The sequence below is a fragment of the Lagopus leucura genome, unplaced genomic scaffold, assembly GCF_019238085.1.
Source record: "Lagopus leucura isolate 7727_CA_CO unplaced genomic scaffold, USGS_WTPT01 Super-Scaffold_73, whole genome shotgun sequence".
Lineage (NCBI taxonomy): Eukaryota > Metazoa > Chordata > Aves > Galliformes > Phasianidae > Lagopus > Lagopus leucura.
Window position 1 is genome coordinate 94,607,600 of NW_024962252.1, and position 23,298 is coordinate 94,630,897.

Consider the following 23,298-nt stretch of genomic DNA (forward strand, 5'->3'; position numbering starts at 1 on the left):
AATATAGGAATTTGGGAACAGTTGGGAATGGAAGATGGCAAGCCTTTAAAAAGCAGAGTGTTAGGATGTTGCATAGGGTATACGTATAGGGGCTGGCAGGCTCCTGCTTTGCTGCAGCATTGGTGGCTCCTAGCTGCTTAAGAATGAGCAGTGAGTAACTTTTTGGATATATATTGATTTTCTGTGAAGTAAATTTAGAGTTGAGAAAACTGAGCAAGAATTGACTCTTACTGGATTATCAAATGTAGTAATGACTTGTTTGGAATTATTTAGTGAGAAATGGTTTGGAGAATGTAAAGAGCTTTATAGTGGATTACTTAGTTTAAGGGGGAAGAAAGAGTCTGCTAAGTGGTGTGAGGAAATTTGATTGTAATGAAAGTAACGGGAATAGTGGGCTGTGATAACAGGAATATGGCTCTTAGATTTAAAGGAGGGTGAAGTCTTCCTGGAATCCAGCAGGGAAAATGAAGTGCATCAGCGATTAAAAGGCATTGCATCAGGTTAAGCCTTTAAAGTGCTTTAGCTCCTTTGTATAAAGGCTCAAGCCTTTACTTCCCAGTGCAGCTGGGAGGAGGAAATAACAAGCCTTGGGATAAGGAAGGTAAGTGAGCTGTAATTAATGCACAGATCACAACAGCTTCTAGAGGAAGTCATCTTTTTTTCCTCTAAATACAAGTTTTCTGTGACTTGGAACACACATACCCTTGTGTTTGAGTTCCACCCCACTCCCTCCCCTGCACATCCCCATGGTGTATTTATTTTTATGTGTAAATGAAGTGTTGCACTGGACTGGATTGGTGATAAGAACATTCTTGAAGTCCTTTCTGTTCTTCAGCGTACTGTTGAAAGCACCGCAAGCCAAACTTGAGAAGAGTTTTGGCTGGAGAATATCAGGTGCAGATTAGAATTTAATGAAACTTTTGTGTTAGGTGAGCAATTCAGTAGGGCTTCATCGAGGATTCATGCAGTTAACCCTTCATTTGGGACTTTGTGCTGTGGTGATGAGCAATCCAGCTTTCACTGTGTGCTGATGTGGCTTTCAGACAGCTCCCGGAGATCTGGTTGCCTTTCCCTTCCAGCTTATTATGCCTCATGTGGGTAAGACTGTTGCTGTGTGCGTGTTTTGCCTGAGGGCACCAATCCAAATGAGTTCACATCTATTTCCTTTTCACACGATAATGGCAAACCAACTTAGCAAGCAAATAGGGCAGGGAACTTCTTAATGGATTCTGGTGTGTGGAGATGGCCTGGGAAGAGGAATGGCAGTCAGCATGAGCACAAAGCATCACTCTTCCAATTCTCTGCAGGTTCTTCCTGAAACTTTTTAAGGCTGTTGCCCAGTTCATTGCAGGATGAAGGCGAGAACAGGAGTGGAGTGCAAATGCCGAAGCAAGCTCGGTTCTGGAAGCCTCATTGTGGCCAGCGAACACCATGCTATGCAAAAAGAGACATCTGGTAGTACTTTTGAAGGGAGACTCAGAACTTCCACGTGTAAGTTTACGGCCCAGGTGCTCTGAACAGGCCAGGAGTAACACGTCTGGTATGTGTTACAGTTCCTTCCCACTGAAACTAACACAGATAAGATCACAGAGGCTGGCAGGTGTGACTCAGTTCTGACTGTAGGTGTACTGAGAAGTCAGTCCCTGAGCTAGCACAGAGGGAATTCCTTGAGCCCTGAAAGACAAGATTTAGCAAGATGGAGATTTCCCCAGTTCTTCCAAATGTTGGAAGATTGCTAATCAGCCTATGTTCCTTGTCTACCTCTGCCTGTTCAGCTAGCGACCTGTATTGCACTCCCCAGTCTCTGCTGCATCTCTAGCCCCCCATCTAAGTGCCTCCCTATCTCCACGTTGTCATGTCTTTGTTCTCTCTATCTCATGTTACTACAGCTGTTGGTAGATTTCTTCCCTCTCTAATAAACTTCAAAGTTAACTGAGGAACAGAAACAACTCTTCAGATTCACTGGATGGATTTTCCACTGCAGTTGCATTTTTGACTTCCACAAGCTGAGCAGTCTCGGTACTCAGTGATTCAGTGACTTCATGTCCAGTGACAGAAGCCCATGGGTGGGAGAGATGGGACAGTGTTCTGTGGGAGTTCAGGTTTTTAAGAAAGCATGCTTTCCATCAAAGCCTGATTCAGACTGTTCCAAATAGTAGAGTTAAGCAGGGCAAAAAAAAAAAATCAGAGCTGCAAATAAAGTAAACTTTCTGATTTTTGAAGTTAGCTGTTGAAGCCAAGAGCTGCAGTTTGGCTTTGGCTGTGCTTTCGTGTCCTTTTCACAGAATTGTAGGGGTTGGAAGGGACCTCCAGAGATCATCGAGTCCAACCCCCTTTTGCTATCCCACTGGCTCAGTCTGGACAGAACTCTGCTTTTTGCTGAGCCTTGTTCTTATTGTGGTCACCACAAATGTGTCCTTGCTGGTCTGCCAGCTTAATGCATGTATTATGAACTCCTGAAACTCTTCCATAAAACTTGAGACTTCCTTCCAAGAACACAAGCTGTTCATTAGCACCATGAATTTGAGTTACAACTTAAGTAATACAATGTCATTCTCCAAGTCGCCTCTTTCCTGTTTTCCTGTTTGCAGGTTCACCCAGTTTATTAATGTTTTCATTACACTTTTTGTTGTCTTTTTCCTACCCCCACCCTGATATCCCCTAGCATTCAATGGTGGGCTGCTGTGCTAGTGCTAGGAAAGGTGTGGGATTCATTTTCTGTACATGTAACTACTAAGCTCAGTAGGGAGGCCAATGAGTGCCAGCTCTTTACAGAAAACAAAACTGAAAGCTCTCCTTGTGCGTAGGGGAGGTTAGAAATATCCACTTTTAGACCAAAATTGTATTGGAAATACTACAGTAATGTTACTGAAGAAAATAAAAGCGTGCTCATGTACCTTTTGCCTTTCTTCTTCAAAATCTTCACTGCTGTGTTTGCATTTCTTGTCCTGCATTCAAGCAAGCACACAGATGATTGGGGGCAGGGAAGGGGAGAGGCAGAAATCCCTACTGCAAACAGTACAACTTGAAGGTAAAAAAAAAAACAGGGTAGGAAATAGCAGGCTGATCTGAAGGAACAAATAACCCATTGCTAAAATGGGCCCATTGTTACTCACTGTGTGAAGCGTGAGGGAATATCTTTGAAGATCTGAAACCAAAGGAGTCTGTCTGCTTTTGTTTCCTTTCAGTCATCCTGGTACATGAGGAAACAGGCTTCTGCTTTAGGTCTGCCCATTGCACAAGAAAACCGAGTGATTAAAAATAATCATAATGAGAAAATCCATCATCTTGCTAGTTGCTGACCACCTCTCAGGCAAAAACAAGTGTCAGAGAGGCCAGTGAATTATTCTGTTTTTTGTAAATCCACACAATGTGGTTTTGATAACAGCCTTATCTGCTCAGTGAAAATATTAATGTGATTAGGTGAAGATAATGATGAATATCATAGAAGTTGAAATGCAGGCAATGCTTTAAAATCCCTGGAGATTCAGGATTCAGGGTGAGTTTCAGGAGAGAAGAGCTGTGTGGTCTGGGTTTGTTCACGCTCTGGATTTCACACAGGTTCTCTACTGGAGTGGGTCTGGGGGTTTGTTCTTACTGTTTGCTCTGTCATTGGTTCTCTGCATAAATGTAACCTGGCTTGCTCTAATTTCTTTATGCTCCATCAAGGCTCATATTTGACCAAACCGAGGCCAGGTTGGCCATCGGTTCCCTCATTAGTTTCAGGTACTGACAGTGGTTGATAGCACATGGTTTAAAGTGTTACAGATCAGAGGAAGCACAGAGAGCCTCTGAGAGCCCGGGGAGCCTTTCACCCTGACGTGGTGCTAAGTCTACACTGCTTGGTGTCGAGCCAGGAGAGCTATCTTCTGCTCAAGGAAAAAATGAGATGAATTCCTGGAACCTCTCTGCATGCTCTGGCAAAGAGGTTTGCGACATAATTACATGCTGTGTGAAAACCTGGTATCTGGAACTCCCAGAATGAGGTGATTGTCAGCTGTCTCCTCCTGCCCTCACAGCTGAGTGGACACAGTTGCTCACCCCCCTTCCTTATCAAAGCAGTCATCTATGCCTGAAAGCCTGCAGGGCTTACTTGAGTGGTAGGAACTTACTGCGTGCTCTGGGAGCTGAGGGGCGTCATGGAGGAGCTCTCTTTGGACCTCAAATTGAGCATCTCAAATGCTTTCAAAAACATTCATGTTCAGTCTTAACTTTGGAGCTCATTTCCTGCTGTTTGCTGCACCAAGACTGTATCTTTGCTGTGCTTTCTTGGCCTAGCTCTTGATCACTGCCTGAGCAATGCTGCATGCTGCAGTTGCAGCTGCCTCTGGAAGCTGTCCCCGCTTAAGGAGGAGTGAAACACGTGCCTGTGTCTGAGGAGGATGAGCTGGCACAGACCCACTGTTGTAACTCTCAGATGTCCAGTCCCTTATCCTACTTTTTGTGCTGGAGCTGTCTGAAAGGTCCCCATTCTGAGCATGTTTTAGAGCAAGAGATGGCATGGAGAGCAGGAGGTAGCATAGGCCTCCTTGTTCTGCTTTCACTTGGACGCATATGAAAGTAACACCCTTTCCCCTGGTTTATTTTTGCTTGTTTGCAGGTGGTCTGTAGTGGATTTTCCCTCTTTTATGGTGTAGGTTGTACGCAGCTGGTGGTTAACGTAAAGATCTGAATCATTCACTCAGGGTAATTTATAGTGACCTAATTACACAGAAGTTTTGCACTGAAATTTTTAATGGTAGTTGATAATTAGAACAGTTCTTAATTCCCCACCTTTATGATTCAGTCCTTTGCCTTCCATGCCTCCAAAGAGGCAAACCAGGAGGCACAGACCACTCCTGCAACCTGACCCCGAGGCCAAAACCTGCTGTAAAACTGCTGTGTAGAAACACTGGAATGGCTTTCTTAAAAATTCCCTTCTACCTACTTCTCTTTAAATTCCCCATTTCTTCCTTTTTATTTCTGGTCTGTTCTGGCTGTCCCAGCGTCTGGATTTTGTCTTTTATGATGATACATAGCATGGCGTGACTCCAGCCTGAGCTCTGGGGAATTTTTGTTCATGTTAAGATTTGAAAATCTTTATAAACACATCCTTGGAGGGAAAACACTCTGGTATTTACGAAAGAGGATAAAGAGTTAGAAGATCTCAGAACTCTTACCAGCTGCATCATGTCTTTCTGGGCTGATGTTTTCTGAAGGAAAAAGGATAATCTCTGAAATTCAGGTCCAGGCTGTACAAACAGATGTGAAGATGTGGTGAACGGCTTTTGTTTCTGCCGCTCAGGCAGACCTGAGCAAAGCTGGGCAGAAGGAAGGAGACAGCAGTGTGGATGTGGCCTAACCTGGAATCTTGAGGTTGCCGTGGGCAGTGGTCAAAGCCAATCACACACTGAAGGTGACAAGGAAGGGCACAGGGTACACCTTGATGCCACGCTAAGTCAATGGGTCATCCATATCTTTGTTAGTATGCACACTTTGGGTTTTCTCATCTGAAAAGAGTAAAGGAGAAGAGCAAATGGTTCAGAAACAGACCACAGGGATCCACATCAAGTAGGTTTCTGTTTTGGGAACAGCTGTGTTAGGGACAGCCCTTGGATTTGGAAAGCAGTGACAGAAGAGGGGAGGGAGAGTGGCTTGGAAAAGGAGAAGTGGGGTCTGCTACAGCAGCCACTAGGAGCTGAAAACAAACCAGCAAGTGGGGATTTTGCACAGCAGATGGTGGGGCTGTGAAACTGCCTGCTTGATGATCTTTGGGAGCTAAAATTTACATGGGGTCACAGGGAAACTCTGCAAATAATTTAAAAAAAGAACCTGCTTCAGGAGAGTGGTAAGTGGATGCCACTGAGTGAGGAACACAGCTGGCTCTGGAAGTCCCCTGGGCTGCTGAGGGCTGAAGGCAGAAAAGTACTGGGGGGCAAATTCCTCACGTGTTTGCCTCATCCTCGCTTTTCCTTGGTTGGTTGCTTGTGGGCATTGTGAAGGCACAGGCAGTGAGCTTGGACCATTGGACCAACCCACTGCCTTGTTCCTGGTTGGTCATTCTGTCCAGAGCCAGCCCAGAGCTCTTTGCTCTCTTTGCACACAGAATGCCAGCAATTACTGGCAGCGTAACACGCAGGAACACCAACGCTCTAACAACTGTGCAGTAGATAATTATTTCCACGGCTTTCACAACAAGCCATTGCATGTAGGCACTGCTCATTTACTAAGACTTTGTAGTCTTCATTTGAATGAAACTCCCCAAATTATGGCCCAAAAGCTTGGGTTTTTCAAGCCAAAGAAACTCTGGGTCTGCAGCCAACATCTTAACCAAGAAAAACCCAGGAGAAAAAGATGAAGCTGGTGGTACTTGATGCTAGATGTGCACCTCCAGGGATGGTGACTCCACCACTTCCCTGGGCAGCCTGTGCCACTGCCTCACTGCTCTTTTGGAGAAGAAATGTTTCCAAATACCCAACCCAACCTCCTCTGGCGCCGCTTGAGGCCATCCCCTCTTGTCCTGCTGCTGGGAGAAGAGGACAACTCCCACCTCAACACAACCTCTTTTCAGGAGAGCAATAAGGTCTCCCCTGAGCTGTCTCTTCTCCTGGGGAACACCACTTGAGACCAGCCATGACCTGGATTTAACTCCATTCACCTCCATTTTCTGAGCCCAGTCCCTCAGTCAGCACAGTGTACATGTCCTAGCCTCAAGCTGCCAGCTTCCCCAGGAAAATACTGTGGGTGACAATGTCGATGGCTTTGCTGAAGCCTAGGTAGACTACATCAACAGCCTTTCCCTTGTCCACCAGGAGTGTCTCTCAATCAAAGGAGATCAGGTTGGTCAAGCAGAACCTGCTGTCTGGGCCTGATCTCCTGGCTCTCCTGCACATGCCTTGTGACTGAACAACAGAAGCAATGGCTGTGTATTTTTCTCTGTTGGCAGGACTGTGTTCAGCCCCTGTATCACAGTGCATGGGACTATTTGCCATAACTCAAGTCAGCACCATGTGCTCCCTTCCCATGTGCTGGTTTTGGCCCAGACAGCACCAACCGCACACTGCTACTCGGTGAAGCTGTTAGCAGAGATAAAAGAGCATTCAGACCGAAGGGAGGGAAATTCCCCTCTGCCATCCAGTGCAGCCTGTTTGAGGATGCTCAGGTTCAGTTAAGAGCTGCTGTGCTGTTGGAGGAGCAGGAGCTGCTTGCAGTTTTCTTTCAGGAGCTGTGCAGGTATATGCAGGAGGTGCAGCACTCCCTGCGGTCTCCCAGAGCTGGGTTATGTGTTCTGTCGGCTTAATGGCTTTTTGAATTTCTCTTCCCTTCCCTGCTCCTCATTGCCAAAACCCCATACAAGCCAGGAAGCAGTATCTCTGTACTGTGATTCATGATTTTCCCAAAATTACCCAATGAGAGCCACTGAAGGTGAAAGGGGTGACATGTTCTCGATCTTCACTTTTTTGCCATTTCTCAAACCACTTCCTGGCTGCAGTGTTGCCCTCGGTTCACCCATTTCTTTGCAGCATCATTTTTTTTCAAGCACCACCAACATCCGCCTGCATCTTCCCGCGTCTGGAAGCTGGAGCAAGCAGCTGCGCAGGGTCTGGTGCCTGTGACTCCATCACCTCCCTGGGCAGCTGTGCCACTGCCTCACCGCTCTTTTTGAGATTAAATGTTTCCTAACACCCAGCCTGAACCTTCCCTGGTGCAACTTGAGGCCTTTCCCTCTCGTCCTGTCACTGTTACCTGGGAGAAGTGGCCAACCCTTCTTTTGGATTTGGAAAGCAGTGACAGAAGAGTGGTATGAGAATGGCCTGGGAAAACATTTTCTTTTCTAGATCCAGACTGGGCTGATTTAGGGCAGAAGAAGCAATGCAGCTAACTTTTTCTACTGTGCTGGGAAAGCCCCTGTGGCCTGTTTTTTTTTTTTCCTGGGTTGCCAGCACAGATGTGAGGCTGCATCTTCCCTGCAACCTACCCATGCCCACAGAGGAGCGGAAAGTACTTATTCTCATTACCAGCTCTTGGAACGTAGCTGCAGGAGAGGAAATGGGACTCTGGTCAGCATCTTCTGCAGTGTTTCTGCTTCTGCCCAGAAGGAGCCTTGTGCCTGGGGAGGATGTGGCCGCGTGAGCAATTACCAACAGAAAAACAACCACAGGCACGCTGCTCCCGCATGGTGCAATTAGCACTCTCTTGCCAAAACAGGGGGATGATGCAGCTCTCGAGCCACCTGCGTCACCTTCTGGATTTCTTCCCTGTTTCAGACAGTCATTGCTGTTTGTTTCTTAGCCAAAATAGGGGTAGAGAGGAGAGGGGTGAAGGGAGCTGCCACCCCTTGGAATGACATGGTTGGGGATCCTGGGCAGGTCCCCCAAGGGAGGTGGTAAGGGACAGACACTGTGCTACTTCATCAATCCCCCAGATTCTGCTTGTTTTTTTTTGTTTTTGTTTTTTTGCCACCGTAGTGACGGGGAATAATGTGTTGAAAAAACTATTTATGCAAATACGTATTTCTATCTGTGGGAAATCCCTGGCCCGGGTGGGGTATGGATGGGAAAACACCTCTGAGACACAAAAGGGTAAGGATGCGGTGGTGCCGGATTTCCGAGGGTGTTTGTTACTGGGGTGCTGGAGGCAGTGGGGTTTGCTTGGGCGCTGCTGAGTGCTGCAGGGACTGGAGTGCTTCATCATCAAATGGGAGCGGAGCTGGGCACGTTGAGCAACACTGCCTGGCACAGGCACAGCAGTGCAGTGCTCCTCTTCCTCCTTCTTCCCCCTTCTTTTCTTCTTCCTTCCCCCCTTTTTTTTTCCTTGTCTCTGTTCTTTTCCTTCTCCTTCTCCTTTTCCTTCTTCTATTTGTCCTTCCTCTTCTCCCTTCCCCCCCACCCCATTTTTAACCTCTTCTCTCTTCCTCCTTTTGCATTTCCTCTCTTTCCTCTTCTTTCCTTCTTCCTTCTTTTCATTTTTACCTTCATCTTTGTCTTTTTTGTCATCTCTGTTTTTCCCAGATCACAGGGCAACGCAGGCACCATTTTCCCTGCAGGAGGCAGTGTGGAAGCAGACCCCAGCTGCTGTAATGGGGACAGGGATGCCATTCTGGGGAAACCACCTACAAAGCCCCCAGGAGCTCCCAGATGGCACCAGACCAGTCCTACACAAATCACCATGGAACCATGGCAGTGTTCTGCCAGCCACAGAGCCAGTGCTGCTCTGGCTGTGTGTAGGGCCGGGCACTCCCAGTGCACCTGATGTGATTTACAATCACCACTGGGAATCTTTATTCTGTTTTGAAGAATCACAGGGTCAAAGGGTTGGGAAGAGGCCTCTAAAAGTCACCTAATCCAACCCCCAGATAAAGCAGGTTCCCTAGAAAACAGGACATAGGCACAAACATCTAGACTATATTACTGTCTCTCAACATCAACTGCACTGCTCCCCACATATGTGTTTTATTTGCTTGGAAGAGAATAAAGAATTTTTGCTGAGCTTGGCTTTTCCTCTCTTCATGCACCAATACAGTCACTAGGGGGAGGTCGAATTAATTTACTTACCCGGAGCTCAGCAAAGTTATGCTGCTTTATACATTGCAGGAGTGTAGATGCAAGTAGATTTGAATGAAGATACTCATATAGAAACAGCTAGCAGGCAAAGAAACCAACACCCAGCATGTCAGAGTTCCTCATATATCTATGTAGCAGAACATTGACAACATACAGGGCCTTACTATGCTGTTCAGCTCCTCCAGGGCTCCTCAAACCAGGTTAAATCCTTGTGGCTTTATGTCAGGGTCTGGTGAGCCCACAGCTGCTGTAGGACTGAGCCCTGGGTGGCGATGGGCAGAAAAGCTTAGAAAAAAAAGAAAAAATAAAGAATGTATTTGTCAGTGAACATCTGACAGCCTGTCAAGCTGTGACAACAAAGAAGAAAGGATTTACTATTATTATTATTTATACTGAATTATGATTGACGTGCTAAAGGGTACGTTGTCAAAGCCATACATCAAGCAGCCTAATTGCCTTCTCTGTGTCGCCCCTAATGACAAGCTAGGCTACTGCTGCTGGAAGAGCTGCTGGCATCTGGTAATTTGCACACCATCACCTGGGCTGGCTGCTTGATGTCTTGCAGTGTGTAGGCAGGGAGAGGAACCCTGCTTTCACTTGGGGAATCTGGGGGAATCACAGCATCCAGCCAAAGCTGGTTCAAATGTAATGGAAACACTCGACTCTACACCAGGGTGCTCTCCCCCAGTAATTTGAATTTTTTTTTATTGTTTTATGGAGAGTGGGGAGAAAAAGCAAGCTGGGCTCTGCTTCAAGATCACACCATCAACATCAGCAATGCTTTAATTCCAGTTCCCAGCATGACATGTTTTTTTTGTTTGTTTGTTTGGATAGATGGAGTCTGCTCACCAAAACAGGGAGGGCAGGAAGGATGCTGTGAGGTTAATGAACACAGCTGGTTCTCATTCATGACAAACTAATTGTTATCAGGGGTACCTGGGCAATGTATGGGTGCATATATTGGCAAGAGGGTGGAGTAAGTACTCTACCTGGGGGAAGCTTGCTGGGTTGCTTAAGGGAGGAAGTGGTACTTTAGGAGGCATTTAGGTCTGGTTTTAATGTTGTGAGACTCTACTATGAAGCTTTTGGCCCTTCTGGTGTTCCTGCTCCTGGTGTCCTTGGTGTGGGGACCTGCATCAGGGCTGCTGCATCCTGACTGTAGAGCTGTGGGGGTAAGTGAGGGGAGGGTACCCTGGCCACTCTGGGAGTGGTAGTGCATTAACTGTGGCCCTTACAGTATTAGTTGGGTGACGCTGCTGCTGTTGGAGGTGGGGATCGCTGCTAGGAAAAACAAGGTGGTGAAGGAAGTGGTGCCAGCGTTCCTTGGTCTCGGGCTGTGCTAGTGCAGATGCTGATGCTCAGGTCTGCAATGAGACTGTTTTCTTTATAGGCATGCAAGTCCTACTCAGAACATCAGGATGCTAAAGCAGGTAAGACTTAATTCTCACACTGATGTTTCTCTGTCTGTGCCACTCCTCTCTTTCCATTTTCAGTTTTGCTGGGCATGTCAATCTCTGGTGTGGGAAGCCTGGAGCAGTCACCTGGCTGTGGGATGGAAGAAGGGGTGTAGAACATTGTGATGGGAGGGCCCTGAGGCAGGAGATTTGGCTGCAGCAAGCTGTTTTTAGGCAGCAATTAAAGCACAATGCAAACCACAGTGGCCTTCCTGGAGGGCAAACTCACTGCTGGCTTGTGGGTCTTCTAGCTTGAAGGTAGCATTTCTGGAAAATGTTGTTTATTTCCTAACTAAACCACAGTGGAGTTCTGATGTTTCTTACCCTGCTGAGAGGCTTCTTGCTTGGCTGAAGCCTTGAAGCAAGAAGGGGATGTGAAGCTTTCAGGCCATCTATGCAAGTGTGTTGGATCCATCCCCAGCTCCTGCTGCTCTTGTCCTCTACACTGTGGGTTCTGAGAGTGTGTGGAGCAGTTTCCATGGGATGTTTCAGGAGAGCAATTGCCAGCTGCTTTCTGGTTCCTATATTGCTGGGCCATTACTGCCCTGCCTGTAGTCAGCAGCATGTAATGTGGTGCCAGGGCTTTTCCAGCTGCACCAAGGTCCTGTGGAGCTGTACACGCTGGTGGGGAGAGATGGTGGGAGGAGGTTTGGAGTGTGTTGTCAACAGGTATGTGTGGAAACAGTCCTTGTTGGAGAGATGGCAGATCTGGGAGCATCCTGAGCTGGTGTGCTTGTACCCTTTGACCTCCTTCCCCTGACCGCAGGGCCTGAGGCAGGCACAGCATGTTCTGCTGATGGTGGCTCATGCAAATGGGGGATAGGAGAGCTTGAAGGCAATTTCTGGAGGGAAGGACTATTCCCAGCTGGCAGGTGGGGAAGAGGGAAAACTTGAGGTTGTCTGTTGTCTTCCAGGGTCAGCATTTCCTTGGATATTAGCATATGTGCCCACGAGAAGCTGCCACAGAGTCTTGCGGGGCACATATGGGGAATTTTCTCCTCCAGAGTATCGCAGTGATTCACCGTTCAACTTGTGGTGTAACTGGACAATCTGGGCAGGCTCCAGGAAGCATATCATAATTTATATTCAAGGCTTTATCACACAGGAGGATTGTAACAGAAATAAAGACAAAATCCTCTTTGAAGGAGTTTCTTCGCTGGTGGAAAATGATGTAGTTTATGCTTGCTGGATGAAGGAGGTGCATGTTTTTGCCACCTTTGCTCAGGCTGTGCATGTTGTGTTGCTGAAGAGGTACTTGCCAAATTGCAGAGACACCCAATTTAAAGGCAAGTATTACGTCTTCCAGCACCAGGAACACAAATCTCCTGCTAAAGGTGCTTTGATTCCTGAAACTCTCACTCCAAAGCCATCTAAGCAAGACGGTCTGTCCATTCAGGCTGGAAAACACTACCTTGGAGGCTCTGCAACCGTGATGCTGACAGGAAGTCCAGTAAAGCTTGCCCCATACCAAGGTGAAAGTACACAGCTGCTGGGCATGCCAGCTGCCTATGCGCAGGGCTCTGATCCACAGACGAGGCCAAGGCTCTGCCAGGAAGAGGAAGTCATAGCTGGGGCTGCCCAGTGGTTGAGCTGTACTGCCAACAGATGTGTTGTCCCAAGTTCGGGTTATACATGTGAGTTTTCAAGCGTGCCTTTGGAAACGCCTTTGTTTGGAGCCTTGCAAGTGGTGGAGCCTTCGCTGCAGCCTAAAGGCGTGAGCTGGGAGAGTAGACAGTCTGTACTGCACCCCACTCTGAGGCTGGAAGATTTAAGAGACCTCCAATTTACCATTAAACCAACACGCACAATTCACGTGGACTTGGATGCTGATTTACAGGCCTCCTCTCCTGGCAGAAGCATTGGTACCATTGGGTGTATTGGTACCACCGTGTCCCAGGGGCTGGGTTTAAGGAAGGACAGAAGCCATGCCCAGCTGAGCATCCCAGCTGACGGAGCAGCAGGCAGTGGTGCTGTTGGCCTTGCAGGGGGTCTGATGCCCAGCCTGAGCAGCCCCTATGATGTGGTGAGTGGGGAACACTTGCAGCTGCTGCCTGAGAGAGAGCAAAGCAGTTTTGGGGCTTTGCCTGTGACTCAGCCCAGGCTGGGAACATCCGACCTCCAGCATATGGAATTCATGGATATCTTCCCCCTGGAGAGTTCCAGGGGTGGTGTTGAGGAGAAAGTGGTGCTGTGTCCCACATCACCATGGGACATTCTCCTGGCTCATCCTCACTCATGTGACCAGAGCCATCCTGTCCTGCAGGCAGTTCCTGTGCACCCTGGGAGCCTCCCTGCAAGCACCCAAGCATGCAGCTGTCCGGCTGCTGAGGAAACTCCTGCATCCTCATGGGACACACAAAGCTGCTGCTACCAGGGTGACACTGCTTCACAGACTTGGCTGGTGGCATCCCCTGGGCCAACAGGTCCAGAGCTTGCTTCCACGAGCAGGTTGGAAATAATCCCTGCACCGGTGTTCTCTTATTCTGATCTCGTTCCTGTGGGCTTCGGCTCTGCCAACATTGCCCTTGAAGGACTTCTTCCCTCAGAAGAACAGCCCCTGTCCAGGGCTGTCCCCTCCCCACTGGAAGCTTTAGGTTTGGATCCTGTCAGCCTTAGGAGAAGGGCAGGCATCTCACTAGGAGGGCAGGAGATGGCCTCACCATTGCCTTCTCAGCATCCATTGGCAGCCCCTGAAATGGGTGTAGATGTGTCCCCTGGCTACCTTGGCCCTTGGGAGAGAGAGGGTGTGCTGGAAGTGAGTGGCCAGCAACGAGAAACCCCAGCTCCTGTGAACGGTCTGTCTCCAGCCTCCATCCCAAGGCCTCGTGTGGGACCTCCTCAGGCCAAGGGCACCCCGAGTCATGGGGTGACACCAGCTCCGCTGCAATTAGACATGGCCACTAGTGGCAAAGTGATTTCTGCCTTGCTCCCTGTGACAGTTAAAATGCAGAAAACCATTGAAAGCCAGCAGGTGGATGTGGGAGAGCAGAGAAATTCCTCCTTGCACGCCGCCCGTTCTGATCCTCCAGCAGTCCAGTGGGGGCAAACAGTGCCAAGAGGCCAGAAATTGCGGGAGGCTGCCAAAGGTCCTGCATCCAGACGTACGGAGATGCTAGGAGGACAGCCACAGAAGCACCCTGGTAGGTCTCAAAATATTTCTTATTTTGGTGTGAGCCATCTTCTGAAGCTAGAGCTAACTGATGTCCCACCAACAGTCCCAGCCTGGCAAGTGTGGGCCTGGCTGCTGGAGGGGAGGTGGACATCCAAAAATGTGATGGTCTTGGCTAAACCTCTTCTGGGAGTAAAAGCTCACAGTTCCAGCCCCCAGAAGCTGGCAGAGCAGCTGGGTCCCTGGGCTCAGCTTCAATCCCAGAGCAGAGAGTTGACTCTGGGGGTTGAAACCACAGGGACTCTGCAGCAGTAGAGGATTTGGAACAGGGGTATCTGTGTCCTGGGGTATACACTGATCACTGATTGTGTTTCCTTTCTGTTTGTGATCTTCCAGAGCTGGGACTGCCCTGGGTGATGGAGTACTTCCCTGTTAGGAGCTGCCACGTCATCTTTCAGGATGGGTTTGGGGTGTTCAACCTCCCACTGTATGGTGACATCCAAGCCAACATCTGGTGCAATTGGACCATCTGGGCAGGGCCCCAAAAGCACATTGTCATCTACGTTCAGGGGTTCCAGAGCAATGACAGCTGTGGGAAGAACCAGGACAAGATCATTTTCCAAGGGGTCCTCTCACGTGTGGAAACTAAACTCGTGTACGCCTGTCACAGCCGAGGTACTCTGATCTTTGCTTCACAAGCTACTGCAGTCCATGTGTTATTGTTGTCAAGAAGTGGCCCCCTAAGCAGCAAATACAAGCACTTCCAAGGACAGTATTATGTATTTGGAGACTATGAAGCTGTGAGTTCTTCAGGTGGTGCTGCAGCTCCCCAAGAGCCCCTCCAGGAAACTTCTAAGGGATTGAGCCAGAGGACAGGGATAACACAAGGTTTGCTGCCCATGCTGAGAGCCTCCCTCAGTCCATCCACTCCTCCTGCTGCAGGCAAGATCCAGGCTGAGGTGGCAAGCTCAGAGGACAAGGGCCAACATCCCCCTGATCTTGTGGAAGATGCTTGGCTTGGTGCTGACCTGAGTGAGCGCAGTGAGCTGCAGAGTGAAACAGAGATGGAAAGAAGCCTTACATATGGTGGCACTAAGGGGAGGGAACCCACTGAGGATGTGTTGGAGGTTCCATCAGGAGGAGGTGCTGGGCCTGAAGCTGAGCTGCCTGCCTTGGAGGTTGCGGAGGGAGATGTAGAGCTGGTGCCTGCTCCAGTCAGCACAGCCTCGCCCTACTCAACTGATGTCCCTGCCTCAGAGGCGATGCCCCAGGGTGACAAAGCTGTGCCCGCTGGAGATGTGCTGTCAGCAGGAGAAGAACACGAAGATCTCTTTGGTAAGTTGTCTTCTGGGTTATCTGAAGCTGAACTGATGCTCAGTGCTGTTCAATATCCATTTCTAGAGAAGCAGCACTCTACAGAGTTCTTGTTTGAAGATACTGCTGCTTCCTTCAGTTGGTACCCAGTTCCTACTATATCCAAGATGTTGGAGGTGGAGGGGGCACAGGGTTACACACTATTTCATGTGTATCTATGAGACAATGCTCCTCTTAACAGGGAGAGACTGGCTCCTAATCCCAGGGCTCTGAGTTACCTGTGGAGGAGCAGCCTTTCCTCCACAACTTACACCAGAATCACGCTGTGTATGCCCATCTTGGTGTGAAACATTGCTGATACTCTTCTTGTGAACTGACACACCTAATGTGTGTTTTGCCCCTTGTCAGGAGGCAGAGATCAGCAGTCTGTCTCCTTTTCATTGCTCTTACAGATCTGGCTTCAGTTCTGGCATCTCTGGAGAACAGTACAGCACTGCAGTCCCTGCACCAGCCTGGAGGTAAGCAATGCAAAGACTTGAGTATGTCTTAAAGCACAGCCCTAACCTTGGTGTGCTGGCTGGTGCTGTACGCGGCCATCCTTTGCCCATCAACTTTACAAGAGGGTGGAGTGCACTCCTTAGTGGTGACCATTTGGAAGGTACTTTGCATTTACCCTGGAGAAACCTGAGTTCATATGCTGAATCTGGCATAAAAGATGCAAGGGATGCTGGAGCTCTACTATTGCTGATGGTTGTTAAATACTGTTTTTGTGAAGAAGTTCTATCCTTACTTAAATACATGCACACAGTGTGTCAGGACTGTCTGGTTCCTCAGCTTTCCTTTTCAGACTAAGAAGAAAAACCTGCTTATGAGAGCATCAGCAATTAAGCAGAGTTGGGTTTGTATGGTAGAGCAAACCACAGCAACAGCTTTCAGAAAGGAATCAATACAGAAGGCGACTGATCTTTGAACAGAGGAGAGATTGATGGATGAATAGCCTTTAAACAACAGATCTCAGTAAGAGTATGTCAGGCTAGATTTAGCCAGCTGTTTGTGCTGATTCCAAATAGAGATGGGTAAGAGATGAGCGCTTCTAGGATATCACAAATTATGATGGTACCTTTTAGGAAGATAATTGCTGAGGAAGTTTGAGTACAATTGAATGTACGTTAATGCTTTGTGTACTCTATTCAGAGATCGATTCCAGGATTCAACACTGAGCGTTAGCTAAGATTTCTCTGCTTCTGTCAACAACTTGTTCTGCCTGATGCACGATGCCTGAAAATGCTCACATGTCACTTGACAGGATTTCCTTGTAGCAGTTCTGCTGTCACTGACATCCTGGGCTAGCTCGCTTAAACCTGTTTGTGGACTTACTCTTGCTCAGAGCTTTCTTTTTCTTTTTCTTTGTTTTTGTGTTTGTGTTTGGTTTTTTTTTTTTGTAGATGTGCTATTTGAAGTAATGACTGAAATCAAGCACAAGGACTGGATCACTCCTGGTGGCAGTGAGCTCAGAAGGGATCTCCTAGAATCTATAAGAAGCCATGTAAGCATGGGAAGGAAAAACAAATGCTGTATCCCAAAAATTCAGCTGCTAGAGATCACGTTGTGCTCTTTGTCCCAAGGATTTTTGGTTAATGTCACATGATGAGCCAGCATTTGAGTTGCTTGTGCTTGTCAAAATCCAAGGCCTAACACCAATGAATTCAGGGTGCCTGTACACAGTGATGGTGTTTAAATGCAGAAAGGCACTGCAGAAACAGATGTGACCTGCTGAAGGTTGTAACTTGCCTCTAGAAACAGGGTGGCTTGAACACAAGTCTAGGCGGGGTTAGATTTGTGTGCTCTCAAGTCTTGCTTTCTGGGATGCAGCCTACAGTGGGTGTAGAGCTCACCCTGCTGCCTGCTCCATAAAGCTGCCACTCACACCCTGGGTGGCACTCAGCCCATCCACTCTTTCTCATCTAAATGCTTATCCTGGGGTTTCTGCTGCTTTTCTTAAATTACCTTGTCTGTTTGTGGGAGCTGAGCTGAAGTTCAGCAGGTAGGAGGCATTAGCAGTGTCCTAGTGAAAAGGTGCCCAGCACAGGGTTATGGGACATCTAATGAGTCGTGAGTGGTTTGTGAAAGAGAAGAGCAGGGCAGGAGGGAGAAAAGTAGTGGTTTGCTGCCATATCTGTACCCACCAAATATCAAATCAACACTGGTCACTTGCCTTGCAGATCCAGCAGAACCTGAAACTCTCTGCCAACAGAGTCAGTGAAATAAAGTTAAAGGAAGCCAAAAGGTATGGTTGTTGGTATGCCACCTTCTCGATAGGCATCTTTATTACCTGTGGTGCTCCTTGGATATTGGCTTCTTTCTCCTCCAGTAAAGCTGTCTCGTCACAAATTCTCTTTGCAAGAGCCTGCAGCACTGTGACCGTCTGCTATTGAGTGGAAGGGGCTGTTGCAGCAGTGCTTGGCCATAGTGCCTTCCTCCTGCCTCACCCTGGGCTCTTCCTGCCACAGGACAAGCAATGCCAGCCTGCTGCTCACCTTCTGGCTACACCTGAAGCCAGAGGAGAGAAATATGTCCCTGCTGCTGCGCTCCCAGCTGGGAGAGCTGCTCAGTGCTTCAGTGGGAGCGGGAAAGCTGCAACTCATCTCGCTGCTGGTAGAAGGTAGGTGCCTCTGGGCTGGCAGCAGCGCCCTTTCATGCTGAAGCTGATGTGACTTGGCACCTGCTTCCCATCAGATGTGAATGAGTGCAACTCAGGAGTCAGCCTGTGCGGGGAGGAGGCAGAATGCTTCAATGGTGTGGGCACCTACCTGTGCCGCTGCAAGAAGGGCTACGAGGATCATTCTCCCACCAAGTCTGGCACCCTTTGCATCCGTACTCCCCAGTCAGGTAGATGACACAGTAATGTTCCCATACTTCTGCATGTCTCATGGTGATGGTACTGAGGAGGATATATGATCATGCATACAGTTAGTACAAACATTGCATATGTGAATCTCTTGTGCAGCAGCCTCAGCAGCCAGTGGCTCATCAGAGTGCTTCAATTTAGCTGTTCTTGCTGTGTGCAGCTTTAACTGAAATCCAAACAACCAGGTCTTTGCTATTGCGCATTACATCTTGTGCTTAAAAGTGGCTCTGCAACTGGCACCATGGCTTTAGGAAGGGGGAAGATCTGTGTCTTTGCAAGGCAACTTCCAGATAGCTGTTCTTGTAGAGGGGAAAAACAAACAAAAACCAAGCACTTCATGCTCTGGCTTCAGGTGATTTTTCAGGGTTTGTGCTCAGATGTGTGCGGCTTGGAGGCCAACGTGGTCCCTTCCAAAGCTGGGTATCTAGGTCAGGAAGTGAGCCTTGTAGTGGGAGGACAAATAGTCTTCTCCTTGTCCTGTGCAGGTTCTAGAGGGCATCTACTTTCAGAGGTGAGACTAAATGGGCATCCAAAGGGTGACCTGTATCGGTGACCTGCATCAGGCTAAAATACTGCTGGTTGTTTAGTGTAATTAAGCACATCCCCTCCCACAGGCTCCTGAAAACTGAATGTGAGCTTGCAGTCTAATTGCATTTCTCATTTGTTCTCTCAGCTCCAAATTCATTGACATGTTGCACCATCAAAGCCTATCCAGACTGGTTAGGTACATCATTATGTTAATGTTTTATAAATGCATATTTATCTTTGGGGTCCCTGTGTGCCTGGAGGGGAGGGAATGGCAGCAGCTTACTAAGCCTCCATGCAAGTTCAGCAATGGCTCTACTGGGGAGCCCCCATCTCCTGTGGCTGGCCCTTGGTTTAAACATTTATTTGGGATGGTGGTTTGGGATGGGTGCTCTGCCAACCCCAACTCAGGCCTTGGCTCTTCTGACAGGGTTGAGCTTCCTGCTCCGCCACGCTGACATCCTGGTGGGGGCAGCCATCACAGGCAGCCTGGCGCTGCTGGTGGCTGCTGGAGCCCTGTGCTGGGCAAAATGGCGGAGACGGCATCCGGGCAGGGCCCTGGGGCCTGAGGAGCCACCGGAGCAGGCTGTGGAGGAGCCACCAGCGATAGAACTGCGGGACCTGGGGGACTGCCTGCGCCTCGACCCCTTCCAGCTGAAGCTGAGGGCGAGGCCCCCTGAGTGGCTGTGGGGGGCTCGGGCGCACTCTGGCCAGACCTACAGAGTCTTCCTGGAGCAGTCACCCCCACTCTAGGGTGGCCCTCATTACCTGTGCAGTCAGTGCTGGCTGTGCAGGATCTCCTCGTGTGTTTTATGGCCCACCACTCTCCCCCAGCCTTTCTCGTTTTTGTCACTTATTGGTTTTTTTTAAATGCTTGTTCCCCTTTGGAAGCAAATGTTCTCTGTGTTCTCTCCCCCTTACCCTAATTGAGATTTGTGCAGAGCTGTTAGCATGTAATAATTAAATACTTTTTTCTTTTTTCTTTTTTTTTTTTTTTTAAAGAAAATAAATGTTTCAGTGCTTAATTTGGGAAATGAAAGATTAGCCTTGCACCTGTGCTCAGGTACACTGCTTTCTTCTGCCCATCATGCAGAGCCCTATGGGAGCCAGGGCAAGGCTGCCACATTAGAGCCCTCAGCCTCTTGCAGCCTGCTTGAGGAACACACCAGGCCCTGACTTTGAGGTCCTGGAGATGCTACTGGCCTTCCTGGGCAATGGATACAGCACTTTATAATGCTTATGTGAATCCTGATTGCTGAGATGCCAGCTGCAAAGAGCATCAACCATCACTCTATCCTGCTGGCTGGCAGTACGGTGCAGTTGCATCCTGGGCTTGTAACTTGTAACTTCATCCTCTTTCCTTGCCAGGGCTTTTAGAAAGTAATTTTAATAACCTTTTTTTTTCTTTTTGGGAAGTGTGTAAGTGGCATGGAGGCAAATGTTCCACTGGAGGGCACTGTCGGCTACTGAAAATCTAGTGCAGGATCCTCTGACCAGCTGAGCCGGCCCAGAGCTGGGGCTGCCAGATGTGGGACACAGTTGCAGGGGTCCTCGGTGCAGCCTCTGGGCAATCTCTTTGTATGCGTTGACCCACTTTCTCTGAGATGTTCTGTGGATATGGAGGCTGAAGGGTGTGTGCTCCAATCACAGTCTTGTCCAAAAGCTGGGGTGTTGGTGGGACCCCTGCCTGTGGAATGAAGTCCTCAGCCCTGCTGATTTTTAGTACTCTTTGGCACTGTCTGGGTTTGGTTAACAACAGGCAGAGACACAAGGAGCTCTCAAAGATGTTTTGCTTGTTGCTTCCTTTGCAGTACATATGGGCAATCAGCAAACCACGTGTAGGAAACACTCAGTGAAAGCTAAGTATGTTGTGAATACCAGAGAATTGAATGCTAGCATCTCCCTGGGAAGCAGATAAGTGTATGTAATTTTCCATCACAAAGAAGGAAACCATCAAACGTGTCTGTATTTGCACAGTATGTGCTTGTGTTCCCTGCTGAGGTTGAAGAATGCAGCAGGGACAAAATTAATATTGCACTTGCTGTTGGGAAATGAACTTTCTCAGCCTCATGAGAAATAGGGCAGTAAAAGCTGGGAAAGATGCAGATCAGTCTTTCCTGCCCTCTCTGCATCCTGTGGCCTTGCATTGAGCCCCTCTCCTTGGAACTCATCCTGTACCAAACCAGGGCCCAGGCATGATTTAGCAGAGAGTCTTCTCTTCTCTTCCCCTTTCAGCTCTGCTACAGCACCCTTCAGGTTGAGTGTGCAGGTGCCTGTGCTCCTCCATCTGCGTTGTGGGGGAGCCCAGGGAGAAAACTTCCTTGTACGTGGTCTCACTGTTTTGTCTGGCTCGAGATGGTTTCTGGTCATGTTCCTTGGCATGCTTGCTCAAGGGGAGGATGTGCCCCCCACTTTTCTCTTTTGTTGTTGCATGTATCTGTGATATAGTGAATGTGAATTGTTCAAAGAAAAATCTGATCCAGGCTGTGCTATTCCCAGCCCTGTCTGTGGTAGCTGCACGGTTAATAAGCAGATTGCAAAGAGTTATGTTACTGCAGAGTGCAGCTGGGACTTCTGGCAGTTACATGAAATTATCATTGTGCTCTTAGTGTCTCAGCCGTGCTCTTAATGTCTCAGCCGTGCTCCAGCTGGGATGTATATCCTTTGTGATACTATGTTGCACCACAGTGGTCATAAACCTGCGGGCAGAGCTGGTGCTTTCCCCTAAGCTCACAGTGGGGCAGCATGAACCCAGGGGCATGGGCAAGAATGAAGGCATGAGGATAGATGTCTGTGTGCTGCAGAAGGTGCCTGCTCTGCCAAAATCTTCCTCATCCGCAGTGGAGTGAATTAATAGACAATAAAACGAGGCAAAAAGTAAATCTGCTGGGTCTGTAAATCTGAATTCTTGCATTGCAGGCTGGGATTGACTGGAAGCTATTCTGCTTCTGCCATCCAAAATGGATTTGTCATTTCTCTGTGCAGCACTGGGCTAGCTCACAGCTCTGGGCCATGTGAAATGACACGCTCAGTGGATTTATGGGCTGTGAGGCATGATTTTTTTGCAGTAGGAGCCATTTCCCTCATGCATTATCGGTGATCTATTGCAGAGTGTGCAGAGGTTTGGGAGAGCCTGTGATTAACTTGGAAGCAGGGAGGTGTCCTGTGGGATGGAATGTCAGCTGATTTTTTTCATTAAAGAGTCACTGAGCCCTGGTTGAACTCGTTCTTCCCAAACGCTTTAAGCTTTGAAGCAGGTAGGGGAAGGCCTCATCTGGCTGTAGAGCTCAGATCTGAATTGCAGGGCTGGGGGAGAAGACATGGAGGCACTTCCTGGTGGGGCATCCTTCACCATATCCCCCATCATCTTCCTGACCAGAAAAGCCACCAAAAAGAGATCTGCTTGGCCCTGCGGTGGCAATGACTGGCACCTCAGTGAAAGTGAGAAAAATAACAAGAAGCAATGCAATGCACTGTTGCTTGGATGTACAGACTGAGCTGCACGTGAAAAGGTTCCAGCCCCCAACACCACAGGCTTCCAGTGCATCGCCTCTGCTTGCACTGAAAAAGGCAGAAACAAAAACAAAGGGTGAAACCCAAGAGAAAAGTCAATATCGCTGTTTTTCAAAAATGCAGCCCACTGTGGGACTGGGAGGGTGATGGAAAGGTTTGGGGAGGCTCCGGGATGAAAAGCTTTAGGATTGGCAGGACTTAAAGAGGAAAGAAACAACAGGCTGTGGGAGTGATAATATGCATCAAACTGGCTTCTCTCATGCTGCTGGAATGAGGGGATGAAAAGTAATCTGAAAAAGCAAACCTTAAACTCATAACAGAAATGCTCTTTTTCAATCGTGTGTAATGGGGCGGTGGAGCTCTCTGGCAGCAGATGTAGCTGAGAGCAAGTTCTGTGTGCCCCAATGGTTCTTAGCATGGACAGCAGACATAGAAAGCTTCCTGCTTCAGGCCACAGATCTCAGGAATTAGAAAGAGGTTTCTTTACATAACAGAGCAAACCACAGGTGGCTGGTGGGGTCAACACTGGCACCTAGAGGAAGCAGGAAGGTGGCCAAATTACCAAAAAATGGAGGGAGGATGTTGCTGTATCTGCAGGAACATCAGATGCTTTGCATCTGAAGCAGATTTGGAGCTGAGCTTTCAGTGAAGCCACCACGGGGTGTGGGCTGGTCGATGGGTGCTGATGAAGGAGGAAGGCTGCGACGTGCAGCTGAGAATCATCATGCCACAGTGTGTGGTGGATGTGCTGGACATAGATATGTCTGCAGCAGCTTAAATTAACTAGGCAGCGTCGAGTAATAAAGCCTGCTCAGCTGTAAAAAGGTGGTGCCTTTCTGTTCTATATCTAAAAACCTGTTCACCTTCTGTGTCTTCATCAGCAAGAGATGCTCCCCACCTCACTCTGTAGCTATCACAATACAGCACATGAGA

The 23,298-nt window shown here is 48.5% G+C and overlaps 1 protein-coding gene across 1 annotated transcript; it reads left to right on the plus strand.

Moving 5' to 3' along the window:
- Positions 1–10,538: 10,538 nt before the first annotated feature.
- On the plus strand, positions 10,539–21,234 carry LOC122188846. The gene is made up of 10 exons (XM_042887480.1): positions 10,539–10,714; positions 10,933–10,972; positions 11,911–14,136; positions 14,502–15,440; positions 15,872–15,937; positions 16,865–16,965; positions 17,642–17,706; positions 17,930–18,081; positions 18,156–18,308; positions 19,283–21,234. Exons 1-10 carry the CDS (start codon positions 10,619–10,621, stop codon positions 19,603–19,605), a joined length of 4,161 nt encoding a protein of 1,386 aa, XP_042743414.1. The 5' UTR covers positions 10,539–10,618; the 3' UTR covers positions 19,606–21,234.
- The last annotated feature ends 2,064 nt before the right edge of the window (positions 21,235–23,298 follow it).

Bases quoted from the DNA above. Each gene is read 5' to 3' on its own strand.
- LOC122188846 (XM_042887480.1), top strand. From the start codon at position 10,619: ATGAAGCTTTTGGCCCTTCTGGTGTTCCTGCTCCTGGTGTCCTTGGTG. The intron at 10,973-11,910 runs GTAAGACTTAAT...GTTGTCTTCCAG, and splicing joins ACATCAGGATGCTAAAGCAG to GGTCAGCATTTCCTTGGATA. The intron at 18,309-19,282 runs GTAGATGACACA...CTCTTCTGACAG, and splicing joins CATCCGTACTCCCCAGTCAG to GGTTGAGCTTCCTGCTCCGC.